Source organism: Labeo rohita, chromosome 5 (assembly GCF_022985175.1).
Source record: "Labeo rohita strain BAU-BD-2019 chromosome 5, IGBB_LRoh.1.0, whole genome shotgun sequence".
In the NCBI taxonomy this organism is placed as follows: Eukaryota; Metazoa; Chordata; class Actinopteri; order Cypriniformes; family Cyprinidae; genus Labeo; species Labeo rohita.
The window spans coordinates 45,583,203-45,604,214 of NC_066873.1; the positions used below are offsets into that span (position 1 = coordinate 45,583,203).

Genomic DNA, 21,012 nt, shown 5'->3' on the forward strand with positions numbered 1-21,012 from the left:
ATTACAAAATAAATGTAATTGTAATTAGTTACAGTTACTGAGAAAAAAATTGTAATTTAATTACAGTTACTTTTGAAAAATGCCAGTGATTACAAAGGGGATTACATCTGAATTTTTTCACACACCCACCCCCACTTGACTTAATTGACTTCTTTTATAAATTGCATTGACTGCTCTAAAATGAGATACCAATGTTTCAGGAGTTTAGGACACATGCTTATTCGATAACTGTTTTATTTCCTATTTGGGTTTATGCATAAACTTTATTTTTTAAGATAGTTTTTTCCAAGGCATTGTTAGATGCTAGTGTTTTCTGTCATAAATATGCAAACATTTGATTTCAAACCCAGTATCATAGCTATTAAACTATTTCTTGTTGTGATGTTATTTATGTTATGATCTTGTTATGACATATAGCACAACTGCGCTCACGGTGACCCGAGTTCGATTCCCGTCTCGAGGTCCTTTGCCGATCCCGCTCCCCTCTCTCCTCCCAACTCTTTCCTGTCATCTCTCTACTGTCCTATCACACTAAAAGGCATAAAAAGCTCCAAAGAAACAAGTAAGAAAAAAACAAGTCTGAATTTGTGGTGGCTGTGCTTTAAATTAAATTATTACACAGCTCAGACTCATTCAGGGCAACTTAAGTCAGTGCTATGTGCTTGATAATTTTTCTTGGTGGAAGCTTTGTGTTTGGTTAGCTAATAAAATATTAAAGCTTAATTCAATATTATGTGGACAATTTCTTAATTCTGTCATCCTGGTATCGTGGACTTGCTCTATTGTTTCATACAAACGCAGCTGCTGCCATTTTTTTTTTTTTTGTACATTGTAATGGATTATAAGATAACTAACAAACTAGTACTACTACTTAATTATTTATGTGGTGAAATGTTGTTTAAGAAAAGTGGTATGACTGCACTGCATCCAAAAAATGTCTAGTTTGAACTTGCCGTTTTCTAGCAACTGATTTCTTCATGGAAGCTTTGTGTTCAAATATTTCAACTCAGATCAGTGTTTTGTGTCTAATAATTTTGACACAAAACATCTAAATAATCTATCAAGCAGCTGTGTAATAAGTGGGATAATGTACATTCAGCCAGTTGTTGTCGCAAAATAAAGATGTATATTATCCCTTACTTATAATCTTAATTCAAGTGATGAAGGATTTTGAAAGTCTGACAGTAATCAGTGTTGAGTGCTACTGTAAGGTTCACTCTGCTTGGTTTAAATGTTTCAAAATGATTAACAGTTGAAAAAATTAGAAATTTAGAAAAGTAATCAAAAAGTAATTAAAAGTAATATGTTACATTACTTTAATAAAGTAATTGAAAAGTTACACTACTTATTACATTTTAAATCAAGCAACTTGTAATCTGTAACCTCTTACATTTCCAAAGTAACCTTCCCAACACTGACTATATATACATACATACATATACATACATTACCGTTCAAAAGTTTGGGGTCAGTACATTTTTATTGTTTCTTTTATTTATTTTTTTTTAAGAAATTAATACTTTTATTCACCAAGGATGTATTAAGTTAATAATTAAAAGTTTATTAAAAGTTAATAATAAATAATTTACATTGTTATAAAATATTTATATTTTGAATAAACACTGTACTTTTTAAACTTGTTATTCATGGAAGAATCCTGAAAAAAAAAAAAAATCACAGGTTCCAAAAAATATTTGGCAGCACAACTGTTGATATTAATCCAACATTGATCATTCTAATAATAAATCCGCATATTAGAATGATTTCTGAAGGATCATGTGACACTTAAGACTGGAGTAACAGCTGATAAAAATTCAGCTTTTCATCACAGGAATAAATTCTATTTTAAAGTATGTTAAAATAAAAAACTTTATTTTATATTGTAAAAACATTTTGCAATATTACTGTTTTTTTTCTATATTTTTAATCAAATATATGCAGCCTTGATGAGCATAAGAGACTTCTTTAAAGACTATTACAAGTCTTACTGACCCCAAACTTTTGAACGGTAGTGTATATATATAAGAAATTTACACTTGGAAATAGCATAATTATTACCAAAAAAAGTTTACAATTTCTGTTATGAATTGAAAATCATGACAACCTTTAAAAAACACTATTAAATTGATATAAATGTATTTAAATTCATTAAAAATAATAAACTAATACATACATAAAATCACTAATATTTTATTTTACTTTCATTAATCAATATTTACATTCATTTAAATTTACATTATGTTTATTATCAATTTTTTTTTTAAATTAATGCTCGAGCAACAATTACAAAAGGAACATTGTCAAGGAATTACAAATAAAATAATTTACAACAAAAGATAAATTCAACACACACACCTTATAACAAATTGAGAACAGTTACAAATAAACAAGAAACAAACAAAACGAAGAGATGAAAGCCCCCCCAAAAATAATCTCTATCAAACTCCGCTAAAGCCAAAACAAACGTCCGTCACGTGACGCGCTCGTTCATGATTGCGTCATGACGTCGCGGCGTCACATGACCGAAGTAGCCGCAGCTGAGAGGGGAGCGTCATGGCGGTGTAGAGCGGATTACTCTCAATGTTTACATTCCGTTTAGCGGCTCTTTTCTGATTTCACTCCGATTTTACCACAACAGCGCGCGTCTTCTGCGGCTACCGCGTGAAGCAGGTGAGTGTGCGGCGCTTGCAGCGTTTTGTTAACGGGTTTCGGTGCCGGGCGGACGGGTTCCGCCCTCCACAACAACAACAAACATAAACAATAACACCACACGCTAGCATCAACATCTAATGACAGACATTAAGTTTAACAGCTAATAAGATGCACACAGGAGCTGTTTAATCAATGCACTGATGCTAGTTCTTGCAGCAGGTCGAGCTGTCAGTTTAGGCCACTTTAATCACTGTCAAACCTGCAGCTAAACTACATTTCTGGCTATCTAGTGCATCTTTTTAGACTGCATACTTGGTTTACTGCCTTAGTATGCATCACCAGTGCGTTTACAGTCAGCTAGACTGAGTTGACAGTTCACTACATGCACAAAACTGCTGTCTAGACAGGCAGATCACTAGGTTTTAATGCACAACAGACGTGTTTTAGCATTTCACAATAGACAATTGTGAAAATAAAGAACTGTTTTTATCTGTCTTGCCTTTGCAAATTGATCATTGTGAGATTAGATGCTCTTGTAGAGCACTTTGAGTAAATTTGTTCCTGCAGGATTGAGCTGTTGAAAACCATGATAACATATCTGTCATTATATGTGGTTTGCTGAAAGCAAACAGATATTGTCAGTTAATATTAGCTTGTCGGGAACAGCATAACAAGGCTTTTTGTTTGCATGACCTTTCTTTGCATGTTCTTTGATTAGTTTACATTCCCATCAGCATGAATAGCCACGGATCTGTGTGTGTGCGTGCGTTTGAACTACAACGCTGCTCAGGTTTGACCTGTCCTTCAAAACCTGTTTTATTTTTAATCCACCCTCCTGTTTGTTATTGGTTGACTATGAATTCTGATTAGGTTGTATAAGGTCATACATGGCCTACTTTACTCCTGTAAGTCTGACATGCATTAATCAGAGTTTCTGCTGGTTTTAAAAAGGTCTTAATTCACCCTTCACCTTTAAAAGGTCTGAAATAAGAGCAGAAATTCATAATTATGGCATTAAATGGAACATATAAAGCCTTGTTTAAGTGAAGTTGATTTGTCGGAGCTCTAGGTTTTTCATAAAACAAACTTCTTATCATCGGTCATTGTTTTTAAACTTCTCTATTTATTCTGCTTCCTGTTTTTCCTCAAGTTGTTTGTGAGACAGTATGTGATAAATGAAACTGAAATGTGTTGCATTGTCACATGATCTGATTGTTGCATGTTTAATTTGTTTTTAATGTTTAACCTCTTCTCTCTTGCGGACTTTCTTTCTTTCTTAGAGCGTTTTCTCGACACACAGACCGACTGATCCAGATCCAGATCCAGATCCAGAGCCAGAAGCAGGTCTGTAGACCTTCACTGTAACATCATGTGTCAGAAATGCAGTGTATGGAATGTGTGCATGTTAGTGCATGTGCGTCACAGATGAAGATTTGCGGTTCACCGCGGGTCGAGTTAACTGGCGTAATTTCTGCATAGTTGATCAGATATATGATCAGATTTTGAGGTGGTTTGGAATGGGAAATTAATGCAGTTTCATTTCATGTGAATTGTATTACATGAAAATCCTGTTACACATTTTTGTTTTATTTTTCTGAAGATAAGATAAGACACATTGCAGTTATTAAGTCTCTGTGATCGGCGAGACCTTACATGACACCTGTAAAATCATTCATAAATCTCTTTGTCAGGTGCTTTGTAGATTGTTGTCAAAATTAGTTGGTCACGGTCAAGGTCAGAAAATATTTCACCACAAATGTGGAAAAAAAATCATGTTTAATAATGTAATAATGTTCCTATAAGGGTAATATAATAATTAATTTAATTTATTATTTTTTATAATATATGTTGTTGTTTTTTTTTTTAAACATTTTTGCATTACTGACATATGAATTATATATGATTTAAAATGTCATTACTGTAATATAAAAAAAAGCCTCATTTAATTACAATAATGCAAAAAGTTTTATATTTAAATTGTAAAGGATTTATATATGATAGTATGTGTTTTCATTCATTTATTTGTGCTGATTAAATATAACATAATTGTATATTATATTATTTAATATAATACAGTTTATTTTAGTATCATTGAGATACAATTATATTATAGTTTATACTTTTAGTCATTTGTTTTGTGTGTTTTTGTGACATTTCTGTTTTTTTTTTGTCTATCATTTTTATTCATTTTTATCTCAGCTTTAGTTTTTTACTACATCAAGTTAAATGATATGAAAATGAGAAACTAGCTGAAATAAAATGTTTTAATTTTTTTTTTGTAATTTCAGTCAACTTTTTTATTTCAGTTAAAGAAAATGTTTTAAATAGTTTACATTTTAGTTTCAGTGTTCAACTATAATGACACTGCTATATAGCCTGTTTTATACTAATGTGAATCTGCACATGAAAATAATCACCACAAATGTGAAAACAACAATTCATATATACTAATGTCAGTAATGCAAAAATGTTCCTATAATGGCAATATAATATAATATTTAATTATTATTATTATTTTTTTTTTTAACATTTTTTCAGTATTGACATAATATTAATGTTATTTAAAAAACTCATTTTGATTACTATAATGCAAAAAATAATATATTTAAATTGTAAATGATTTTTATATCATGACAGTATTTGCTTTCATTCACTGCTTTGTGCTGATTAAATAGAACATAATTATATATTATTTTATTTTATATAACACAGTGTCATTGAAATACTATTATAGCTTTTATTAATATTTTGAGATTTTTTTTATATTTATGTTTATACTTTTGTATTTTCAGTTTTAGTATTTTTTTTTTTGACATTCTTTTTTATATGTATATATCATTTTTATTAATTTTTATTTCAATTTTAGTTTTTTAGTAGATCAAGTTAAATGATATGAAAATTACGAACAAGCTGAAGTATTTATTGAACTTATTTTATTTCAGGTAAAGGAAACATTCTAAATAGTTTCAGTTTTCAACTATAATGACTCTGCTATTTACTTAGTTTTACAGTAATGAGAATTTGCATTGAGATGAAAATAATCATGGTACTAAAATAGTCTTTACTTTCTTCATGTAAAATGTAATTGATCATTGTTTTGTTTTGGAGTTAGATTTACTCCTCTAGTGTTGAATCACTGAAGTGCCTGTTTAAGGTAAATCCATACGATCTATAGGTTCAGTCTCATCGAACGGCGTCACGGTATTGATCTGCTTTGAAACGATCGTCATGATTCAGCAACAGCTGAACGACTCATTGATTATGAAATGTTTCATTATGTCAGTGGATATCAGCAGTTCAGTCCTGTTTTTACAAGCATCAGCCAAATAATTAAACATATATAAACCTATAATTTAAAATAAACCTAAATGATGTTTACAGTGAAATGATGATTATATTCAGTGATTTCATATCTTGTAGTAAATGTTAGTCCTGTGTTTCTCAGGTCGGTCGGTGTGTTTGCCGTCTGTGGGACTGTGATCCTCTCTGCCCGCCGTCCCGGGGTCATGGTAAGACCTCTAACCCTGCTTTACGTGAGCTTACACTGCTCTCATATCACTGCTGACAGCTCTTCACAAACGGCACGCTTGTGTTTTGAAGGTTGAAGAGGGGCAGCAGAGTTTGGAGGCTCATGGGAGCCCCGTACAGGAGGACGAGCAGGTATCACAACGCTTTAGAATCATATTAGATCTAAATAATATTACATATGTTTTCATCATTCATTAAGCTCCTCTTTGAGGCATTTTTAGGTAATGAAAAACCTTTTGAATGTTGCAGTGTGCAAAATGAGAACAGAATCAAGTCAGAAAATGGAATTTACAGTGTAACCGTATATTATATGGTAATATAATAATAATACATAGTAGAAATATTAGTAATACAATTTATTAAAAGTAGTAATAACAATAAATAATAAAAATAATTGCGCTTTGTTTGGCAAACAATTAAAGGATTTTTCAAATTTCATTTGATTACATTTTAAAAGATTAATTATTCTTTTAATTGACACCCTTTTTGATAATAAATTACTAAATTGTAAAACACAAAACCCTTAAATTAAATATACAACAATTTCTGGAAAAAAATATCTATCTATCTATCTATCTATCTATCTACATTCAGACAACTCAGAATTTCTTAAAAAAGTAGTAATGAATAAATATTGTATTGATATGTATGTCATTTTTGATTCTTAAAATGTAATTAAAAAATAAAAACAGAATCCAGAAAAATTAAAAAACTAAGGAATTTAGGAACAAAACAATTTTTGCTTCATGATTTCAGAATTTTTTTTTTACTGTACTTTAATTTTTTGTATTACTTCAATCAATTTTGATGATTTTAGAAAAAAAATAGCTTTTTGGGTACCTCCATTTTTTGATTACTTCAATTGTTGATGATTTTAGACTTTTTTTTTGCTTTGAATATTTCCATTTTTTTGATTACTTTAATTCTTGATGATTTTAGAAAAAAATGTTTTTTGAGTATTTCCATTTTTTGATTACTTCAATACATTTTTGATGATTTTAGAACATTTTTTGCTTTAAATATTTCAATTTTTTAAATTACTTTAATACATTTTTTGGTGATTTTAGGGAAAAAAAGCCTTTTGAGTACTTCCATTTTTTGATTACTTCAATGAATTTTTGATGATTTAAAAAAAAAAAGAAATGCTTTTTGAGTATTTCCATTTTTTTTTTTTAATTACTTTAATTTGTGATGGTTTAAAAAAAATCATTTTGAGTACTTTCATTTTTGTAATTACTTCAATGCATTTTTGATGATTTTAGAACATTTTTTTCTTTGAATATTTCCATTTTTTTAATTAATAAATGTAATACGTTTTTGGTGATTTTAGGAAAAAAGAGCCTTTTGAGTACTTCCATTTTTTGATTACTTCAATACGTTTTTGATGATTTTAGAAAAAAAATAGTTTTTTGAGTATTTCCATTTTGTTTGATTACTTCACTAATTTTTTTGATGATTTCAGAAAAAAAAGCTTTTTGAGTATTTTCATTGTTTGATCACTTCAATCATTTTTTTGACGATTTTAGATTTTTTTTTTTGCTTTTTGAGTACTTCCATTTTTTGATTATGATTTGTTTTTGATGAATTAAATTGAACCATTAATCCAGAATCCAGAAAAGTGCAGAAAGTCAAAATATTTGTGAGAAATCAACCTGATTTGATAGTAGTGGTGTGTGTAACGGCAGGTCCCGTTCCCGCTGCTGCACGGCGAGTGTGTGGAACATGTCGGGAGAGCAGAAGAGTCTGTCATTGCCTTAACCAGCTACCGCCTTCACATCAAACTGCAAGACAACATCATCAATGTGAGTGTTTCTCTTATACACAACAACACCTGACAATCAGGTACAGATACATGCGTGAACGACAATATCTGAACCAGAACAGTATTCGCTCCAGACACGACATGATGAGATTGCAGCGATGAGCAACCGGTCTGTCCACATGATGCGAAAATGTCAATCACTAATGACAGCCAATCAGAAGAGCCTGTGGGCGGAGTCTCTCTGCTGTGCCATTTTAACATTATTTAATATACATAATCAGTGCGTGACATTGTCTTTGTCATGCACTACACTTTTTGTTTAGTTTCAACGTTGAGGTACATTGTTCATTATTTATCGTGGCTTACAAAGCACATAATTAGAACCCGTTTTAATATGACACATAGTTTGAGTGTTATTGTTTCCAATTGTGACGTCACATAATATTGACCATTTCAAAAATATAATTCTGTTGCTGCTCAAACACTTTTAATAGCACGTCTATTACTGACAGCATTAATTAAAAGCATTTAATGCATTGAAAGGACAGGTTCACCCAAAAATGAAAGTTCTGTCATCATTTACTCACCCTCGTTTAGGCTTGCTTTCTTCTGTGGAGCACAGATGAAGAGTCTTTTCTATAGAATCTAAAAATCAGCATAAATAACATCACAATGGTTCATAAAGCAGCTGCAGTTCTCATCTGATTCATTTCAAAACAGTCAAATACTGAATATGAAAATTTGAAATTAACTAAAATATAAATTTATAAAATAAATAACTAAAATAAATACATTTTTGTTACTTTAATAAAATAAATGTGAACTGAAATAAAATAAAATATAAAAAAGATGAGTTTTTATTTAAAAATAATTAAAATCATAAGTAAAAAAAAATTTGAAAAATATTTAAATATTTTAAAAATTAAAAGAAAACTGCAATGGAAACATTTCTAGTTTTAAGTTAGTGTAACTTAATGTTTTTTGTTAATGTTTTAAATAACTAAAACGGCAATAAATATATTTTTAAAAAATATTAAAAAATAAAGCATTACACAGTATTATAAAAATGTACATGAAAATGGAAAATATAAAAATAAAAACTAATTTAAACTATTATTAAAACTGTAATTGTAAAACAAATAACATTGATTGTCAGCGCTAATTAAAAATAATAAAAAGAAAAAAATTCAAATAAAAAATAAGTGTTCCTCCTCAAGGCCTGGAGACACATGATGTTTATGATGTTTTTGTTGTTTTCTGTGAATGTGTTCAGGTTCCTCTGCAGCTGATTGAAAGTGTGGAGTGTCGGGATCTGACGCAGCTGCATCTCACCTGTAAAGACTGTAAACTCATCAGGTACGTCTGTATAACAGCGCTGCTTTGACTAACAAATATCCTCAGTGCTGCATTGGACATTAGGAAAATGTATGACACAATATAAAATTACAAACTAATATATGGAAGCCTGTTTCTGCCACAGAATAAACAAATAAAAACAAATGTGAGTTTTCATCTCACAATTCACATTTAAAAAAAAAAAGCCAGAACTGCAAGATAATCTCACAATTAAATAAAAAAATAAGTTAAATCTAATTTTACATCACACAATTTTGAATTTCTTTTTAGAATCGCTTGACTTTTTATATCTTTGTTTATATCTTAATTCTGAGTTAATTCTGAGTATATTTCACAGTTCAATTTTGACATTTGACTTTGCATCTCACAGTTCTGTTTTTCTTTTATTCAGTTTTTTTTCTATAAAAAATGCCCTAAAATGTCATTTCTTTAAACATTTGTTTAAACATAAATTGTTATTAAATTGTAGAAGTTTCATGGTTTTAATTAATATAAGTAATTAATATGAGATAATAAAATGAAAAACAAAAATCAGAATTTAAACAGAATTTGGGAAAAATTAAATTGATATTTTAGGGCCCTAAAAATGTAAGTTTTGTTAAACTTGTAATAAACTGTTGTTAAAATTTGGAAGAAAAATTAGATGGTTTTGTAAATTGTATTTAAACCAACCAAAAAAAAATCAGAGATATTAAAATGAAAAACAAAAATCCAGAAAACATTTAATGGAAAATACATAAAAATAAAACAAAATTTGGGAAAAAATAAAATGTATTTTTTAGGGCTCTAAAGATTTAAGTTTAGTTAAACTTGTTGTTCAAATGTGTAAATTGGATGGTTTTGATTAATTAATTATTTCAAAGAACAAGATTTTTTAACTACTAAAATTTAATTTTACTAATAAAACTGAATCCAGAAAAAATAAAATGTAATTCTAGAAAATATAAAATGGATATTATAGGGCCCTAAAATTTAATTTTTTGTTAAAGGTTTTATAATTTGTTAGAACTTAAAACAGAAAATAAACCCTAAATCCATTTTTAGGGAGTTTTTGTTTGTGTGTTTTTTTTTTTTGTTTGTTTTGTCACCAAATAAAAAAATTGAAAAAGTCAATTCTGACCTTTTTCTTGCAATTGAGAGTTTATATGTCAATTTGGACAAATTACACCTTTTTTAATTTATTTTTGTCTGTGTCACAAACATCTTCCGTAATATTCATGCTGCTCTTTCTCATACAGTGAAAGTGAATGAACTACAAAAATAACAATAATATTGTAGTTTTGTGTGAAATGTATTTATCTATGTTTTTTATTATTATTTAAATTGTCTTAAATGTATTAAAAAATAAAAAAAATTGCACTTCAAACTTGTCATGGTCATTAGCTAAAACTATTAAAAATATTTTTGTTAATTGAAATAAAGCCAAAATAAAATATAAATATTATATTTTTTGACCTTTTTTATTTTAATGTGCATTGATAAATTGAGCATAATAACATGTCTATTAGGAAAGTGAATCATCAGTAAATCGTAACCTGCAGGGTTTGTCTGATCTGTGTTCAGGTGTAACTTCCTGTCGGCGGAGCAGTGTCAGGATTGGCTGAGGAGGATCAGCGCAGTCGTTCGGCCGCCGGCGCGGTTGGAGGAACTCTTCGCCTTCGCCTTCCTCTCGTGTAGCGCGAGCGTGACCGCAGAAGACAGAGAGGTGCATGATGGGATCTGCCGTGCAGGTACACACACACGCATTTCAGAGCTGGACATTTAGGTTTTACAGGTTCTTGCCCTTAAACCAGTTTACTTATTTGTCAGAAATGAATCATTTGTCCTCGCCCTCATGTCATTCCAAAACTGTATGACCTTATTTCTTCTATGGAACAGAAAAGAAGATGTTTAGAAAAATGTTCATGCTGCTCTCTCTCATACAGTGAAAGTGAAGGAGGATGGATGCTGTTGAGCTCCAAAAATGACACCATAGAAAAGCACCACAGAACTACAACAATAACAATAATAATGTAGCTTTGTGTGAATTTTTTTTTTTTTTTTGTTAAAATATATTATCATTTAAATTGTCTTAGATTTATTCAAAAATAAATGTAAATATCATTTGCACTTGCTAGAAAGGGTTGTAATTGTTAATTAAAACAAAAGCTATTACATTTTCATTTAAAACATTTTTTCCATTTAATTTTTCCTGAAAACTAAATTGTAGTATTTTACACATTTTAACAACAATTTATTACATTTTTTAGGGCCCTATAATATCCATTTTATTTTTCTCCAAATTATATTTTTATATTTATTTTTATGTTATTTGTATGTATTTTACATTTAAATTTTTCTAAATTTTTGTTTTTCAATTTAATATTTTTGGATTTTTTTTTATTGGTTAAATAAAATTTTAGCATAAAAAAAATGTTAATTGAAACATCTACAATTTTACAACAGTTTATTAAAGTGAGAAAGAAATTACCTTTTTAGGACCCTATGATTCTTTTTTTCTAATTGAATTTTCTGGATTTTGTTTTTCATTTAAATTTTTCTGGATTCTGTTTTGTTGAATTAAAATTTGGTAATACAATTTTAATTTTAATAAAAAAGCATATTAACTGTATTAACTAACTAATTGAAACCATGAAACTTTTACAATTTAAGAACAATTTATGAAATGTTCAACATATTTTATTTTATTTTAATTAATTAATTATTTTATTTATTTTTACAAAATTACATTTTATTTTTCCCAAAATCATTTTTTTCTTCTGTTTTAATTTACCTGGATTTTCTTTTCATTTTGTTTTTAATTTGTCTAAATGTAGTTTTATTGGTTGAATAAAATTAAGTAATAAAAAAGGTTGCTACTTGAACTAACGTATTTATGAAAACCATGAAACGTCTAAAATTTAACAACAAAAAAAACACATGAAAAATACATTTTTATTCATTGTAATAAAGCCAGAATAAAATATAAATATTAGATTGATCTAATGAAAATGAGAAATGTTGTCTTAGCAAATGAAATAAGTTTAATCTGAATTACTACGCAAGTAGTAATATTAAAAAATAAATAAATAAAACTAATACAAATGACAAAAGCACATAGCAAAATCACAAAAATTTAAATAATTCAAAATAAAATAATTTAAAATTTAATTAATTTAAAATTCTTTAAATTAAACATTTACTGAAATAAATTAAAACATTTTCAAAAATATATTTATATAATAATAATAATAATAATAGTAATATATGATAAATTGTTATATTAATATTTTTATATATGTTATTATATATTTATTATTATTAAAACTTGTTGCAATGGACGCATTTCTCATTTTCATTTATTTCATTCATAGTTTCACTTGATGTACTAAAATATCTCAAATTTGTTAACAGTTGTTGAGTGAAATCTGTATTCAGCATTAAATCTTGTGTTATAGTGTAGGTGTTATTGTGTATAAATATGGATAAATGCAGTGTATTTCTGCTGATCAAAACAACATTTTGCAGTGTAGACGTTCATGTCAGGCTTGATGCAACATCCACACAAACAAACTCTGTTTTGTAAATCTGGTGTGTGTGCAAAGTCAATACTCACATGATTTCAAAACTTAAGTGACGTGCTTGTTTGCAGGAGGACACCAGCAGAGGTTCAAGCGAGAGCTGGAGAGGATGGGCTTCGAAAGCCACAGTGCCTGGAGAATCTCCAACATCAACAGCAACTACAGGTGAAACAGCAGAAACACACAAACCGCCTCACACAGCAGACACGGGAGCCTCATCATGACACACGTGTGCGTTTCTGACCCTGCAGGCTTTGTGCCAGTTACCCAGAGCAAATAATCGTGCCTGCTGCGGTCACCGACCAGGAGCTGGAGAACGTGGCGGCGTTCAGATCGTGGAAGAGGATCCCGGCCGTCGTTTACAGGTGATAAAGGACTGTTCTGGGTTCAGTACAAGTTGACAGTGTTTGTGACATAATGCCATCTTCTGCATAACTCTTCAGCATTAAGGTTTAGGGCATCCGCTTACTTCTGTTATGATTGTAAACACATCAATTACATGCTGAAGGATACTAGAAAGGGATTGCATAACTACCCATAAAGCACTGTTTACACTGAGTAAACTGACAGGTATTATGTCAGCAGTGCATAAACAAACGTTGTTTAGCTGATTAAACACTTTACAGCTCACATGACATACGTTTTTTTTGTACAGAATAATTAAGGTTCTTTAATAAAAATATGAGCATCACATCATTGCTTTTAAACTTTTATAGGGCCCTATGAAATAAATTTAATTTTTTGCAATTTTATATTTTCCATTTTAACAAATTTTAAACATTTAACAAAAATTAAATTTTTAGGACCCTATAATATCCATTTTATATTTTCCAGAATTACATTTCCCATGTTTTTTTCCATTTGAATTTGATTTATCTATTAATTTCTATTTATTTATTTATTATTATTTTTTTCTGGATTCTGTTATATTGGTAAAAAAAATGCTTGTCCATTGAAATGAAAACTAATTGAAAACAAATTTTTAAAAACAATTTATTTACATTTTTGGTCCTTATAATACCCATTTTATTTTTTCCCATATTCAGTTCTATTTTTTATTTGTATGTGTTTTCCATTTACATTTTTCTTCATTTTTTTTTTTTTTTTGGTTTGTTTTGTATTTTTAAATTTATTATTTCTGGATTTTTTTTTGTATTGGTTAAACAAAATTGTAATACATTTTTCATTTTTTTTTAAATAATAAAAAAAACCGTTTATTGAATTAACCAATTAATCGAAACTTCTATAATTTAACAATGTTAAACATTTTATTTATTATTAAGTTTAACAGAAATTAAAATTTTAGGGCCTTATAATATAAATTTTATATTTTTCATTTATTTATTTTTATTTATGTATTATTTTTACATTTTTTACATTTTCCTTTATTCTGTTTTATTGGTGAAATTAAATTTTATGAATAAAAGCATATTAATTGAATTAACTAATTGATTTTTACAATATTAACTTTTACAAATTAACATCAATTTATTAAGTGTTTAACAGACATTATATTTTTAGGGCCCTATAATATAATTATTTTTTTACAAAATAACATTTTTTTTTTCCCAAATTCGTTTTTTTCCTTCCATTTAAATTTTTCTAGATTTTCTTTTTGTTTAATTTTTCATTTGTGTGAATTTTGTTTCATTGGTTAAATACAATTTAGTAAATAAAAAAAGAATCTTACTTGAATTAGCGTATTTATCAAAACCATGAAATTTCTACAATTTAACAACAATTTATTAAAAAAAAAAAAAAAAAAAACATATTTAGGGCCCTATGATATCCATTTTATTTTTTCCAAAATTTGTATATTTTTCCCAAATTATTTGTTTCGTATTTAGATTTTTCTGAATTGTTTTAATGCTTTAATTAAAATCTAATAAACAAAAAATATGTCTAATCAATTGAATTTCTAAAACATTACCAATTTTGTAATTTATTAACATTTTTGTTAATTTTTTTTTTTTTTTTTCAGAAAATCTTTTTTTTTTGATTTATAATTGAATACAAATTGTAATTTTGATAATCAAATGAAGGCACACAACAATTGAAATTTAACAATTGCAGAAATCATTGTGTATCACTGTAACTAAATTTTTTCTAATGTAGACTTAGCTAGTATTAAACCTGACATGTTTTTTAATGTCTGTCTAATATTATCTGACAGTGAACATGTGTCACTCACCTTCTTTATCTTACCCTTTGACCCAGACACCGGGGTTCGGGCGCTGTGATTGGTCGATGCGGTCAGCCGGAGGTCAGCTGGTGGGGTTGGCGTAATGCTGACGATGAGCATTTGGTACAAGCCATCGCTAAAGCCTGCGTCACGGATCGCGGCGCGAGCACAGCGCAGACTAACGGCTCCTGCGTTCACAATCACGTCAACGATGCGCTCACCGACTCCGTTCCTCACATGACCAATGGGAACGTAGAGGCGGAGCCGAGTGCCACGCCCCCTCAGAAGCTGTTAATAATGGACGCGCGCTCGTACGCGGCCGCGGTAGCCAATCGGGCCAAAGGAGGCGGCTGTGAGTGTCCAGGTAATGCAGAGCCTGTTTTTTTAAATAAACGCTAGTATGTCATGATTCCTCTCTCAAACGCCCCCTGTGTTCCGCTAGAGTATTACCCCAACTGTGAGGTGATGTTCATGGGAATGGCCAACATTCATTCCATCCGGAAGAGTTTCCAGTGTCTGCGGAGTCTCTGCGCTCAAGTCCCTGATCCGGTCAAGTGAGTCAAACTGAAAACTAACATTTCTAATCTATCTATGCCTAGCAACTAGCCTAACACATGCTATCAATGTACTAACTCAAGGTAGCAACAATCACTGTGTCAGTGTGCTACAACATGCTAGTAATGTATTCAATCATGCTAACAGTATGATAAAACATGCTAACAATATGCTAATCATGTTAAAAAACATGCTAATAACGTGCTGATCATGTTAAAACATGCTAGTAACATGTTAATCATTCAAGAAACATGTTAGCAACATGGTAACATGCTAATCATGCTAAAAACATGTTAACCACATGCTAGCAGCATGCTAATCATGCTAACAACACGTTAAGATGATTAATCATCCAAGAAACATGTTAGCAACATGGTAACATGCTAATCATGCTAGAAACATGTTAACAACATACTAGCAGGTTGCTAATCATGGTAACAACACGTTATTAAGATGCTAATCATGTTAAAACATGCTAGTAACATGCTAATTATGTTAGAAACATGCTAGCAACATGCTAGTAATTTGTTAATCATGTTAACAACATGCTAGTAGCTTGTTAATCAAGATAGAAACAAGCTAGCAACATGCTAATCATGCTAGAAACATGCTAACCACATGGTAACATGCTAATCATGCTAGAAACATGTTAACATACTAGCAGTTTGCTAATCATGTTAACAACCTGCTAGTAATTTGTTAATCATGCTTGAAACATGCTTATGTTAACAACATGTTAGCAAACATGCTTGTAACTTGCTAATCAAGTTAACAACATGCTAGTAGCTTGTTAATCAAGATAGAAACAAGCTAGCAACATGCTAATCATGCTAGAAACATGTTAACAACACACTAGCATTTTGCTAATCATGGTAACAACATGCTATTGAGATGCTATTCATGTTAAAACATGCTAGTGACATGCTAATCATGTTAGAAACATGCTAGCAACATGCTAGTAATTTGTTAATCTTGTTAACATGTTAGCTTGTTAATCATAATAGAAACAAGCTAGCAACATGCTAATCGTGCTAGAAACATTAACAACACGCTAGTCATGTTAGAAACATGGTAGTAACGTGTTAATCATGTTAACAGCATGCTAGTAGCTTGTTAATCATGCTTGAAACATGCTAGCAACATGTTAGTAACATGCTAGTAACTTGCTAATCAAGTTAACAACCTTCTAGTATTTTGTTATTCATGTTAGAAACGTTATGTTACAACCTGCATGTTAGTATTTTGTTATTCATGTTAGAAACATCCTAGCAGCATGTTAACAACATGCTTGAAACATCATGTTAACAACATGAAACATGCTAGTAACTTGCTACATGTTAACCTGCTAGTAATTCTTTAGTTAATCATGTTAGAAACATCCTAGCAGCATGCTAGTAACTTGCTAATCATGCTTGAAACATGCTTATGTTAACAACATGTTAAACATGCTTATGTTAACAACATGTTAGCAACATGCTAGTAACTTGCTAATCAAGTTAACAACATGCTAATAGCTTGTTATTCAAGATAGAAACGTGTTAGCAACATGCTAATCATGTTAGAAATGTTAACAATATGCTAATCATGTTAGAAACATGCTAGTAGCTTGTGAATCATGATAGAAACATGCTAACAACATGCTAATCAAGTTTAAAAAATGCTAGTAACTTGCTAATCATGTTAACAACATGCTAATAGCTTGTTAATCATGACAGAAAAACGTTAGCAAAATGCTAGTAACTTGCTATCTATCTGACAGACTTTATTGCCTTCAAACTTAAAATCATTTAAAACTTTTTCAGACTTTCTGATCAGGCTTTCTCAAGCCAACTTAAAAGTTTGTCTTGACAAACTTTTTTTTTTATATCTAGTTAAATATTCAATTTCACCTACACCAAAAAAAAACCCTAATATGGGCTGATAAACAGTATGACTGTGCTGTTCTCTGGTCAGCTGGCTGTCTGCGCTGGAGGGCACTAAATGGCTGCAGCATCTGTCTCTGCTGCTGAAGGCGTCTCTGCTGGTGGTGAACGCGGTGGATCGGGATCGCAGGCCTGTGCTGGTGCACTGCTCCGACGGCTGGGATCGCACACCGCAGATAGTGGCTCTGTCTAAACTGCTGCTGGATCCCTTCTACAGGACCATCCAGGTCTCTTACACACACACACACACACACACGACCGCATTATGCTCACGCCGGCGTCTTTGTGCACTTCCTAAGAAGAATAACAATTTTAAGAATAAGAATTTTAGTGCACATTTGGGCGTAACCTGACTGCAAACTGCTGATTTATATGTCAGCGCTTTCTGCGTTTATGCACACAATAAACTTACACTCTCTTTAGGATCTGAGAAATATAGTTTATTATAGAGATATATATATAGATATACTTTATTGTCAAACTGTATGGTTTACTTTTACTAAACAGGGATTGCACCAAGTTTCTCTGGGTAACGTAGCTAAAAAAAGCCTTTTGCAACACAAAGATCATGGGTTTGATTCTCAGGGAATGCATGAACTTAAAAATTGTACAGATTGAATGCAATCCAAGTCGCTTTCGATAAAAGCATCTTCCAATTGCAGAAATGTAAATATGTATTTTGCTACTAATTCTTTTTGCTATTAAAGTTGAACTCAGATACACTGGATTTCTGAACCTTTCATTTTAGGTTTTACAGAGTAAGGAGTTGTCAGTCAATTGTTTTATTTTGTCTGCAGGGTTTTCAGGTGCTGGTGGAGACGGATTGGTTGGATTACGGTCATAAGTTTGGCGACCGCTGCGGTCACGGCGAAAACGCGGATGATCTGAACGAACGCTGTCCCGTGTTCCTGCAGTGGCTGGACTGTGTTCATCAGCTCCAGAGACAGTTCCCATGCTCCTTTGAGTTCAACGAGGCCTTTCTGGTACTTACTGTCATTGTTTTGATCAACCTTGGCTCAGATTTATTATCAGGCCTAGTGCATTTGTTTTTATGTAATGAAGTTAAACATGTTTTCTAGTGATTTTTTTTTTCTTATTGAAACTCCAAAACACTCAGTGATTCAGTGACTCATTCATAAAGAGAGTCACCTGCATCATTTCTGAGTGAATCAGCATTTTTGAATGAATCAAGTAATTCAGTGATTCAGTGATTCATTCATAAAGACAGTAACTTGCTTTGTTTCTGAATGAATCAAGTAATTTAGTGATTCAGTGATTCATTCATAAAGACAGTCACTTGCTTTGATTCTGAATAAATCAGCATTTTTGAATGAATCAAGTAAGTCAGTGATTAATTTATAAAGACCTCCACCTGCATCATTTCTGAATAAATCAGCATTTTTGAATGAATCAAGTGAATCAGTGGTTCAGTGTGTTATACATAACGATAGTAACTTGCATCATTTCTGAATGAATCAGCATTTTTAAATGAATCAAGTAAGTCAGTGATTCAGTGATTCATTCATAAAGACAGTCACTTGCATAATTTCTGAATGAATCGGCATTTTTGAATGAATCAAGTGAATTAACGATTCAGTGACTCATTCATAAAGACAGTCACTTGCATCATTTTTGAATGAATCAGCATTTTTGATCGAATCAAGTGAATCAGTGGTTCAGTGTGTTATACATAACGACAGTAACTTGCATCATTTCTGAATGAATCAGCATTTTTGATTGAATCAAGTAAGTCAGTGATTCAGTGACTCATTCATAACGACAGTCACTTGCACAATTTCTAAATGAATCAGCATTTTTGAATGAATCAAGTGAATCAATGATTCAGTGACTCATTCATAAAGACAGTCATATGCTTTGTTTCTGAATAAATCAGCATTTTTGAATGAATCAAGTGAGTCAGTGATTCAGTGACTCATTCATAAACAGACTCTTAGTTCCTGAATAAATCAGAATGTTCTGAATGAACGATATAACTATGTTTCTACTTCAGTCTGTTGTTGAAATGTAAACATTTAAACGGTGACTGTAATAAAAATCTTGTGTTTGTTGCTGTAGGTGAAGTTAGTGCAGCACACATACTCGTGTCTGTTCGGGACGTTCCTGTGTAACAGCGTGAAGGAGCGCGAGGAGCAGCGCGTTCAGGAGAAAACGTGCTCCGTTTGGTCTCTGCTGCGGCCTGCCAACACTTCCTTCCACAACATCCTTTACTCACCACGCTCCGAGACGGTACCGCACTCACACAACATCTGAAATCATGTCTTAAATATTAGGGATGTAACAGTATTATCAATATAGGGGTATCACGATAGCAAAACTGTCTCAATGTCATCGTGGTCACATGACAATATAAAGTGATAGGTCTTCTGGGCCAAAAGTGTAGTTTTTAAAATATATTTAAACTTCTTATTCCAACATAAAAGGTCCTTACAGTTGTGTTTTGGGCCATTATGCTTTGACTGTCCGTATCTGTCAAATGAACTAAAACTGAAAGCACATATTTGTGTAGAAATTAGGAAAGAGGTATTATAATTTCTCTACTGTAGTGTAAAGCAAAAATAATATACCTATGAAACATTCTTTTTCATTTATTTTACAGTGCAATTGTTTTTGCTGACATTTTTCTGACTTAAGTTTTCTTAGTTAAGAACTTGTTGGAGAAGTGCATTAGATAGAATAATTTAACTTTTTTCTAAATTTGTATTTTTTAAAAGTATTGCAATAAGTATCGTATTGTGGACTTCATATCGAGATATTATCGTATCGTGAGATTTTGATATTGTTACATCCCTATTGGATATACATATTACAGCCAGGATTATTACAATTAACTCAAACTATACAAAAACTTTTGTTAATTGACATAAAATAAACTTTTAAATGCATATAAAAACACTTATTTTATCAAAGATAATGCAAATATAATGCTTATATTTTTTATCTTAAATTGAAGTACTAAAATAATTAAAACTGAAACTAAATAAATAATGTAGACATTAAAAAAATGAATAAAATAAAAAACTATGGCAAAAACAAAACAGTAACACTTCACCATAAGGTTCCATTAGTTAATGTTAATGTATTAACTAACATGAACAAAAAATAAACAATACATTTATTACAGTATTTATTAACCTTTGTTAATGTTTAATAAAAATAGTTGTTCATTGTTGGCTCAAGTTAGTTCACAGTGCAGTAGCTAATGTTAACAAGGTCAGCTTGTGATTTTAATAATGCATTAGTAAATGCTGAAATTAACAGTAAGTAAGATTAATAAATGCTGTAGAAGTATTGTTCATTCTCAGGTCATGTTAACTAATGTAGTTAACTAATGTTAACTAATAAACCACAATAAAAAAACATACAAATGACCACTTTTACTAAAACCAGATAGAAACTGAAACACTCTTTCAAAACAGGGTTATTATAGTTATCTAAAACTAAAAATATTTTTGTTACTTGAAATAAAAGAATGTT

General features: G+C 30.5%; 1 protein-coding gene across 2 annotated transcripts in view; it reads left to right on the top strand.

Moving 5' to 3' along the window:
- Positions 1-2,522: 2,522 nt before the first annotated feature.
- The window catches only part of LOC127165447 (myotubularin-related protein 3), a 28,470-nt gene continuing 9,980 nt past the window's right edge, over positions 2,523-21,012 (top strand). For both annotated transcript variants that reach the window (XM_051110092.1, XM_051110093.1), the window contains exons 1-14: positions 2,523-2,670; positions 3,933-3,996; positions 6,098-6,161; positions 6,253-6,312; positions 7,866-7,982; positions 9,216-9,298; positions 10,862-11,028; positions 12,930-13,023; positions 13,110-13,223; positions 15,076-15,404; positions 15,483-15,594; positions 17,549-17,744; positions 18,315-18,500; positions 19,594-19,764. In XM_051110092.1, coding sequence (XP_050966049.1) covers positions 6,159-6,161; positions 6,253-6,312; positions 7,866-7,982; positions 9,216-9,298; positions 10,862-11,028; positions 12,930-13,023; positions 13,110-13,223; positions 15,076-15,404; positions 15,483-15,594; positions 17,549-17,744; positions 18,315-18,500; positions 19,594-19,764 — 1,632 coding nt within the window. In that variant the 5' untranslated portion in view covers positions 2,523-2,670; positions 3,933-3,996; positions 6,098-6,158. The remainder of the gene's footprint in view (positions 2,671-3,932; positions 3,997-6,097; positions 6,162-6,252; positions 6,313-7,865; positions 7,983-9,215; positions 9,299-10,861; positions 11,029-12,929; positions 13,024-13,109; positions 13,224-15,075; positions 15,405-15,482; positions 15,595-17,548; positions 17,745-18,314; positions 18,501-19,593; positions 19,765-21,012) is intronic.